The 10593-nt window shown below is 35.7% G+C and overlaps 1 protein-coding gene across 1 annotated transcript in view; it reads right to left on the reverse strand.

Annotated features, from left to right (window-relative positions):
- The window catches only part of LOC141512845 (ADAMTS-like protein 2), a 52611-nt gene extending 42496 nt beyond the window's left edge, over positions 1 to 10115 (reverse strand). The window contains exon 1 of the mRNA XM_074222157.1: positions 10030 to 10115. Within this exon, the coding sequence (XP_074078258.1) occupies positions 10030 to 10092 (63 nt within the window). The 5' untranslated portion in view covers positions 10093 to 10115. The remainder of the gene's footprint in view (positions 1 to 10029) is intronic.
- Positions 10116 to 10593: the final 478 nt, after the last annotated feature.

Here is a 10593-nt window from a genome sequence, read left to right on the forward strand (position 1 = left end):
ACTTCATTGTGATGCAGTGTGGTATGAGGCAGAGCCATGGAGTTGTCCTCAGGAAGACCTGGGTTTGAATCCTGCCTCATATACTTCCTGGATATATGACCTTGGCCAAGTCATTTAACTCCTGTTTCCTCTTTTATAAAATTTGGATAACCATATGCTGTATTACCTACCTCAAAGAGTTGTTGTGAAGAGCAAATGAAGTAATGTTTGTAAAATGCTTTGCAAACCTGAGTTATAAAATGTGAATTATTATTTTAATGTCCCTATCTGTACATCAAAGATGTAAAGTTCTATCTAATTTATTGGGCCGTTTCAGATAGAAACTAAATAATGGAATTTGATGCTCTTTACACAATAAAACTCATGATATTTGTGCATTTTTTTCTATCCATAACACACTCTCTTTGACTTCTCCCACATATAAGACCTTTCTGAAGAGCAGCTGGTGCACCCCCACTGGGTCTTCAAGACTTGTCAACTCAAATCTGTCAAGAGGTCTGTTCATCATTCCCTTTGGTGTACATGTGCCTTTTTTTTTTTTTGGTGTGTTTCCGGTGAAATCTCCTCAGATCACTTCCAAGCCCCAGCTGGAAAAATCATTAACCATTTAGAGAACTGGCCTATAAGGCTTGATGGGTTCAACATGTGTGGTCCAGAAAATCATCCATAATAAATGCCAAACCCAGATACTAACAGTGTCCTTTTGAAGGCCTGTGTAACTAAAACCTGTGGCTTTGTGACTTATTCCCATCCCTTCTCACTGTCTAGAAAAAAACTTATTCCTGAGAGTATCTAAGCAGCAAGAAGGAAAAGTAGCAGGAAGAAAAGAAGGTATTCAACCATATTTATAACCTTTTAGTCATTTTCTCAGAGAGAATGAAAGAAACCTGTTCCTCTTACTAGCTTCAAGGCTACCCAAATGAAGTAAGGTTGCAGGATTACAGGAGAATATTTCCTGGAATCACTTGAGATTTTAATGTATCTGTTGGACATTCTCTCCCTTCCTCAAATAGCCAGGAAAAGCAGCAATGAAGAGAGGTTATAAAGTTGTGTAGACTCATGGGACACCTGAAGGCATCCCCCAGTTATGGTAGCATGAACGTCAGTTCTTAGTCCTCTGAGCACCATTTACAAAGATATTCTTTAAATTATTATAAGCTTGGTATAAATGACTTCAATTCCTGGCAAAATTCTAGATCAAATTTTTAAAAAGATATTTTGCAGACACTTAAAAAAGGAAAGCAGTGATTCTGATGGACCAGAACACCAGGAATGGATGGAAAAAACTATTCTATATACTAATATAATGGAATTTGATTGTAATAAAATAAATGAAAAATATGAGAAATTTAGAGAAAGGTTGAAAGAATCATATAATCTGATTCTTCAGAGTAAAATAAACAGAACTAGAGGAACAGGAGAAAAAACAATTATGAAAAGGAAAATTAAAATAACTCAAGAAATTGGAAACACCATGAAAATACTGAAGAACAGATGAGATATACCTCCCCACTCATGGCAGATAGAAGATTGCTGGGACTGAATATTATACCTTATCATTTAGGGTCATTGTATTACATTTGTTTGCCTAATTATATTTCTTTGTTACAAGGAAAGGTTCAGTCCGGAGAAGGAGTGGGAAATTACTGTACTCAAAGACAAATAGCATCAATAAATGTAATTTTTGAAAAAGAAAAAATATCATGCGGGACTAATCACATTTTCTTTTTTCATTTTTTTTTTAGACAAAATTATCAGACTGGTAATCTTCATTAAAAACCCTAAGGCAATGCTTCACACTAACATAGAGGTAATCTTAGTTTCTTGAAAACTATGCAGGTGTGAAATAAGCTCTAGCTGTTCCTACACAGTGCAAAAAGTTTCATATATGGGCCTGGCAATGAATGAATACAAGAAAGAATACATGAATTAAAAAGAATTTAAGAAGTATATGTCTGGCATCCCAAGACCAGACTAGCTAAGATGGGTCATACTCATAGAAGCTGCATGGTGGTCTGCTTGCTAACAAAAGGCATGCTTGCAAAATTTAAAGATGCGGGGCAGCTAGGTGGCACAGTAGATAGAGCACCAGCCCTGGAGTCAGGAAGACCTGAGCTTAAATCTGGCCTCAGGCACTTAATAATTGCCTAGCTGTGTGAGCTCGGGCAAGTCACTCAAATCCCATTGCCTTAAATAAATAATTTTTTTTTAAATTAAAGATGGGGACGGCTAGGTGGTGCAGTAGATAGAGCACCGGCCCTGGAGTCAGGAGTACCTGAGTTCAAATCTGGCCTCAGACACTTAACAATTACCTAATTGCATGGCCTTGGGCAAGTCACTTAACACCATTGCCTTGCAAAAAAAAAAAATTTAAATGTGCCCAAAATGTGGAAGTTAGGAATTCAAAAAAGACCTCAGAAGACTTAAAAAAAATAGACCAAATCTAATAAGCTGAAATTAAATAGGCATAACTATAAAAATACTTATGTTCAAAAATTCACCTGCACAAGTAGAGGAGGGAATTGGAATTAGAGGGTTTAGTAGAGAGCAAACTGAGTAATAGTCATATGAAACATAGGCAAAGTCACTAATGCAATTTTACTCTGCATGAATGAAAAACAATAAATAAAATGTAAAATAATCCTGACATACCCAGCCCTCATCAGGCATTTGAAATGGTGCAATCTGTGGGACACTTTTAGAGAAGGACACTAACTAGCTGGAGATTATTTAGAGTATAATCAGGATAGTAAAGGAAATCAAAAATCATGTCAGAATGAAGAGAATGGGGAAGAGACTTAATAACTATCCTCAAATATATGGAGGACTATCAGTTGGGAAAATGCTTGGCAAGAACCAAGTGCTTACAGTAGAACTGGAATTCTGTACCAGTAATTTGGGTTTGATTGTGATTCCTCTATAATGGCATTAATAGGATCGATGTTTTGCCACCTTCCGAAGAGTCTCTCTCTCTCTCTCTCTCTCCTCTCTCTCTCTCTCTCTCTTCTCTCCTAGAGAAACTATCAGCTTACTTACAATTGAGCAATCAAGTTAAAAAAAAAAATTAAGCACCTACCACTGTTTGATGTTCTGGGGACTCAAAGATTGGTCAAAAAAAAAAAATAAAAGCTTTGAGGAGCTTACAGCAGAGACATGAAAACTATGTAGGAACAAGACTTATACAAGATAAATTAGAGATAACCTCAGCAGGAAGACCCTAAGATTAAGGAAGACTGGAAAAGGTTTCTTTCAGAATGTGGGATTTTAGCTGAGACTTGAAGAGTCAGAAGGTAGAGATGAGGAAGAAGAGAATTCTCGGTATAGAAAGCAGCCAGTGAAAATGTTCAGTCAGGAGATGCTTATTTGAAGAACATCTAGAAGGACAATATCACTGAATGAAAAGTATATTGGGGGAGACTAGAAAGTTGTGTGTGGCAGGACTTGGTTATAATGCCAAAGTATTATATATTTGATTACTGGAATTTACTGTGTAAAGGGGATGACGTAGTCAAACCTATTTTTTGTAACAACTGTATGAAGGAGAGATTGGAGAAGGGAGAGATTGAGGTAGGGAGATTATTGGTAGTAGAGGCATGAGATAATGGGGGTCTGAACTACTGGGGTGGCAGCATTGTCAAAAGAGAAAAGATGTAATAAAGGTAGAAATGACAAGACCTTGAGGTTTCTCTTTTGTGTGTGTGTGTGTGTGTGTGTTTGTGTTTACTTTCACAACATAACTATTATAGTGATGTTTTGCATGATTACACATTTTAACCTATAATCAAGTAACTTGCTTTTTCAGTGAAGGGAAGTGGGGTTAGAAGGAGGGAGAGAATTTGGAACTCAAAATTTAAAAAATGAATGTTAAAAATTATTTTTGCACATATTTTGGGGAAAATAAAATGAAATAAGTGTGAAGAATAAAAAAAAGAAATGACAAGCCCTGGTAATAGATGGGATATGGATGTGTTGAAAGAGAAAATGAGGCATTGAGGATGACATAGTTTGTATGATTTGAAAGTTAGTGGTACCCTTAACAGTGATAGAAAAGTTAAAAATAGGGCAGGGTGGGGCAGCTAGGTGCCACAGTGGATGGAACATCATCAGCCCTGGCATCAAGAGGACCTGAGTTGAAATTCAGTCTCAGACACTTAATACTTCATTTAGTTGTATGAACTTGGGTAAGTCACTTAGCCCCATTGTCTTGCAAAAAGCAAAAAAAAAAATAGAGAGAGCAGGGTTTGGAGGAAAAGATACTAAGTTCAGTTTTGGTAATGTTGAGTTTAAGATATCTATGGGACATCCAGTTTGAGATGTTCAATGAGTAGTTAAAGATATAAGAATGTAAATCAGGAGAGAGCTGAGAACCTTCTGCATAAATAGTTGAATACATAGAGGCTGATTATCTCATCAAGCAAAACAGTATAGAAGAGGGCCTTAGGGAGACACTTTGAATTAGTGGATGCAACTTATATGAAGATTCAGCAAAGGAGATTGAGGAGAGGTTAGATAGATAGGATGAGAATTATGGGAAAGTGATATAACAATAATAAAAAACATATCAAAGAGAAAAGGGGGATTGATTAAAGGCTGTAGAGAGGTCAAGAAGGCTGAGCACTGAGGAAGTCTGAGCAGTTTGGATTGAATGGTGAGCCAGACTGCAAAGAAGAGAAGAGAGAAGAAAAGAAGTGGAGACATCTATTGTAGATGGTCTTCTCAGAGAGTTTCTTCTCAATAGGGAGAACAGATATGGGACAAAATAATGGGATGAAAGGATCAAATGAAAGTTTTTGAAGTTGGGGGAAGACAAAGGCATGTTTGAAGGCAATAAGGAAGCAGCCAGCAGACAGGGAGAGATTGAAAAATCAAACTGATTGAAGATTAAAGATTTAAATTTGGCAGCAAAGCTAAGCTGATTTCATATCCTAGAACTGACTGAAGGAAGAAACCCTGACTTTAAAGTGTTTAATGATAAAGCAAAATGGCATTGGTTTGGACAATGTCCTCTGAGAGTCAGGATGAGAAAGGGGATACTGCTACATAAGTTGGGAAGGAAGGGAATTGCATCACTTATGGTTTTCCTGTAGCTTTGTTCAAAAGCATCTGAGTAGGCAGCTAGGTGGCACAGTGGATAGAGCACCTGCCCTCGAGTCAGGAGGACCTGAGTTCAAATCCAGCCTCAGATACTTAATAATTGCCTAGCTGTGTGGCCTTGGGCAAGTCACTTAACCCCATTTCCTTAAATAAAATTTTTAAAAACATCTTTTTAAAAAAGCATCTGAGTAGGAGTGAAGGCAGAGGATAGTAGAAATAATCAAAGGCTAAGGTTTGGCAAGGTGAAATGTTTGACTAGATAAGGAGACAAAGGATTCAATAGGACAATGCAACAAGGGGTCAAGATGGAAAAGAGTGAATAAATCTGAATTAGGAATCTGGGTCTATGAGAAAACTTAAGAGCTGCATGCTATAGAGGCAATAATATCTGATTTTCTACATCTATACTTGAAAGGTGGAAATTCTTCAGAGCCCAACCAAGAGAAGTTTCTACAAATCCCAAACTAAAAATTTCTTTCTAGTCTTAAAGAACCTAGCACTACCTCAGCAGTCTGATCTGACCCCACTATGGAACTGGTTGTGGATCCTCATGTGTATCACATTCTTTGCTCTTGGCTGGACTATGGCAATAGCCTGAGATGAGTCTCCCTGCCTCTCCCCACTCTAATCCATTTTGCATACATTCATCATAATAAAGTTGTTGTTTTTTTGCAAGGGAATGGGGTTAAGTGACTCAGATCTTTTATAGGAAGTTGCTACCAACCCTTTATAATTCTATCATCTTCCCTTTGTTAATTATTTCTTATGTGTTCTGAAAATAGCTTGTTTGTAGTTAAGTATTTACACATCATCTCCCCTGTTAAGACAGAGTTCCTTAGGGGTAAGGACTGTCTTTTGCCTCTTCGTATTTTCAGAGTTTAGAGCAGTGTCTGGTATATAAAAGGTGCTTGGTAAATTTTTATTAATTGATCTGTGTTTAAGCCTCTGGCCAAAAGGCAAGCATGGTTCAGAGGATCAAAAATCATCCTTTGGCCTCTGACAGGGAAAGGAGATAGAATTATGCCAAAGTTCTGATCACTGGAGTTGCAGCTCATTCATTATTCTTTTTTATTTTTATTTTATTTATTTTAGGTTTTCAGAAAGCAGTGGGGTTAAGTGGCTTGCCCAAGGCCACACAGCTAGGTAATTATTAAGTGTTTGAGGTCAGATTTGAACTCAGCTACTCCTGACTCCAGGGCAGGTACACTATCCACTGTACCACCTAGCTGCCCCTGCACTACCTAGCCACCCCTTCATTATGCTTTAAAGAGTCTGTCTAGTCTGATTGTCTCTCTTAAAACTATTAAAGCCTTAATAGCATAACACTGAACTAAGCACATCATATACTTATTTTTTTTTTAATTAAAGAGTTTAGGGGGCAGCTAGGTGGTGCAGTGGATAAAGCACTAGCCCTGGAGTCAGGAGTAGCTAGGTTCAAATCCAGTCTCAGACACTTAATAATTACCTAGCTGTGTGGCCTTGGGCAAGCCACTTAACCCCATTTGCCTTGCAAAAAAAACTTAAAAAAATAATTAAAGATTTTATTTATTTTGAGTTTTACCATTTTCCCCCCAATCTTACTTCCCTCCCCCACCCCCGCAGAAAGCAATTTGTCAATCTTTACATTGTTTCCATGTTGTACATTGATCCAAATTGGGTGTGATGAAAGAGAAATCATGTCCTTAAGGAAGAAACATAAAGTATAAGAGATAAGATCAGACAATAAGATAGCAGTTTTTTTTTTTTCTAAATTAAAGGGGATAGTTCTTGAACTTCGTTCAAACTCCATGGTTCTTTATCTGGGTACAGATGGTATTCTCCATCGCAGACAGCCCCAAATTGTCCCTGATTGTTGCACTGATGGAACAAGCAAGTCCATCAAGGTTGATCATCTACCCCCCCACCATGTTGCTGTTAGAGTGTGCAGTGTTTTTCTGGTTCTGCTCATCTCACTCAGTACCAGTTCATGCAAATGCCTCCAGGCTTCCCTGAATTCCCATCCCTCCTGGTTTCTAAGAGAGCAATAGTGTTCCATGACATACATATACCACAATTTGCTAAGCCATTCCCCAATTGAAGGACATTTACTTGATTTCTAGTTCTTTGCCATCACAAACAAGTCTGCTATGAATATTTTTGTACTATTAATGTTTTTATCCTTTTTCATCATCTCTTCAGGGTATAGACCCAGTAGGAGTATTGCTGGATCAAAGGGTATGCACATTTTTGTTGCATTTTGGACATAGTTCCAAATTTCTCTCCAGAAAGGTTAGATGAGTTCACAGCTCCACCAACAATGTATTAGTGTCCCAGATTTCCCACAACCCTTCCAACAATGATCATTGTCCTTTCTGGTCATATTGGCCAGTCTGAGAGGTGTGAGGTGGTACCTCAGAGAAGCTTTAATTTGCATTTCTCTAATAAGTAATGATTTAGAGCAATTTTTTCATATGACTTTGATCTCCTCATCTGTAAATTGCCTTTGCATATCCTTTGACCATTTGTCAACTGGGGAATGGCTTTTTTTTTAAATATGACTCAGTTCTCTGTATATTTTAGAAATGAGTCCTTTGTCAGAAATATTAGTTGTAAAGATTGTTTCCTAGTTTACTACATTGATCTTGGTTACAGTGGTTTTATCTGTGCAAAAGCTTTTTAATTTAATGTAATTGAAATCATCTAGTTTGTTTTTAGTGTTCTCCATCTCTTCCTTAGTCATAAACTGCTCCCCTTTCCATAGATCTGACAGGTAAACTACTCCTTGATCTTCTAATTTGCTTATAGTATTGTTTTTATATCTAAATCCTGTATCCATTTGGATCTTATCTTGGTAAAGGGTGTGAGGTGTTGGTCTAATCTAAGTTTCTTCCATACTAACTTCCAATTTTCCCAGCAGTTTTTATCAAAGAGAGAGTTTTTATCCCAATAGCTCTTTGGGTTTATCAAACAGCAGATTACTATAATCGTCTCCTGCTTTTGCACCTAGTCTATTCCACTGGTCCACCACTCTATTTCTTAGCTAATACCAGACAGTTTTGATGACTGATGCTGTATTACATAATTTTAGATCAGGTAGGGCTAAGCCCCCTTCTTTTGCACTTTTTTTCATTAAATACCTGGAAATTCTTGACTTTTTATTTCTCCATATGAATTTACTTACAACTTTTTCTAACTCGTTAAAGTAATTTTTTGGAATTTTGATTGGTAGGGCACTAAACAGGTAGTTTAGTTTTGGTAGAATTGTCATTTTTATTATATTAGCTCTACCTATCCATGAGCAGTTGATGTTTGCCCAGTTATTTAACTCTGATTTAATTTGTGTGAGAAGTGTTTTGTAATTGTTTTCAAAAAGTTTCTGAGTCTGTCTTGACAAATAGACTCCCAGGTATTTTATATTGTCTGAGGTTACTTTGAGTGGGATTTCTCTTTCTAGCTCTTCCTGCTGTATCTTGCTAGTCATATATAGAAAAGTTGAGGATTCATGAGGGTTTATTTTATATCCTGCAACTTTGCTAAAATTGCTAATTGTTTCCAGTAGTTTTTTTGGATAATTTCTTGGGATTCTCTAGGTATACCATCATGTCATCTTCAAAGGGTGAGAGGTTTGTCTCTTCCTTACCAATTCTAATTCCTTCAATTTCTTTTTCTTCTCTAATTGCTGAAGTTAACATTTCTAATATGATATTGAATAATAGTAGTGATAATAGGCATCCTAGTTTCACCCCTGATCTTATTGGGAGTGCCTCTAGCCTCTCCCCATTTGAATATAATGCTCGTTGATGGTTTCAGATAGATACTGCTAATTATTCTAAGGAACAGTCCACTTATTCCTACACTCTCTGGTGTTTTTAGTAGGAATGAGTGCTGTATTTTGTCAAAAACTCTTTAAGCATCTATTGATATGATCATATAATTTCTTTTAGGTTTGTTATTGATATAATTGGTTATAATAACAGTTTTCCTAATAATGATCCAACCCGGCATTCCTGGGATAAATCCCACTTGATCATAATGTATTATCCCAGTGATAACTTGTTGTAATCATTTTACTAAGATTTTATTTAAGATTTTTGTATCTATATTATCAGGGAGATAGGTGTATAATTTTCTTTCTGTGTTTTAACTCTTCCTGGTTTAGGTATCAGCACCATATTGGTTATCATCATATACTTACTTAGGTGCAAATGGAATTTATAGTAGTAAATAATTAAGCTATGAATCTAAACTTATTTCTCCTCATATAACTAATTTCTTCAGTTTTCTAAATTAATGTTTCCTGTCCCCCAAAGTCCTGCAACCTTGAGTTTATTAAGCACTTATACTTTGTATATATTTGATTTTTATTATGGATTTTCTATTCTATTTGATTTTTTTCTATTTTGTTGCCATTACCAGATAGTTTTGGCAGTTATAGCTTTACAGTATCTTTTGAAATCTGTCAAGGCATAAGTCTCCCTTTCATTAATTATTTTTTTGTTGTTCCCCCTTGATACTAACTGATTGTTTTTCCCCAAACATTTTATCATTTCATAAAGTATCCCATTGGTGTTTTCATAGTGTTTACATGTAACATATAAATTATTTTAGGAAGTATTGACATCTTTACCATATATTAAAAGTTGGCCCAGTCACATTGATGATATGTATATCTTTCCATTTGTTCAGTTCCTTATATCTGTCAAAATAAGTTTACTTTATTTATTTGTATCTTAGGTGAATGTCCATATATTTGAAATTGTCATTATTTATAAATTTTTTTATTTATTTTGTCTGATGCTTGAAATAGCTAAAGAGCAGATTTTGTTTATTTAGCTTATATCCTCTTAACACTGATAAAATTGTATAATACCTCAATTAATGTGTTTGCTGCACTTAATAGATTTTCTTAAAATATGCAATTATATTATCTGAAAATGGAGATCATTTGCCTTTTACCTTGACCAAGATGATATATTTGTCCTTGGTTATCGAAGAAGACCATAAGGAAGGTAATGCCATGACAAACTCTCACACCTTCATATGAATTGAGTACATTGTAGTCTTTATTTTGAAAAAAATAAAAAGGTTTGAGAAATAACATTATTTAAAGTCAGAGATAAGGGTGGTATAAGTGAAAATGAGTTTAATGAAGTCATCTTTATCAGGGCTTGGGGAATTTGAGACCTCATCATCAGTTATATTACAACCTTAAATCTAGAATTTAGCATAATCCAGAAAAAAAAAGGCACATTTGCAAAGTCATCTGAATGATGCTAGCTCAAAGATATTAGGAACTTCTGGATGAAGCTGATAGTAATCTTTTTTTTTTTTTGGCAAGTGTAATAACAGTCACTAGATGTAAAGTTCAGAATAAAGTAAGAGTCTTGATTGACAGAAAAGATTTATGACTCTTAGTTTCTTTTTCAACCTTAATATATCAAAGTTTGGTTTATAGGTATATTTTTTTTTAATTCATTGTTATCTGGAAATATTTCAGATATATACAAGAAAAAAGTAAAG

Source organism: Macrotis lagotis, chromosome 2 (genome assembly GCF_037893015.1).
Source record: "Macrotis lagotis isolate mMagLag1 chromosome 2, bilby.v1.9.chrom.fasta, whole genome shotgun sequence".
Classification (NCBI taxonomy): domain Eukaryota; kingdom Metazoa; phylum Chordata; class Mammalia; order Peramelemorphia; family Peramelidae; genus Macrotis; species Macrotis lagotis.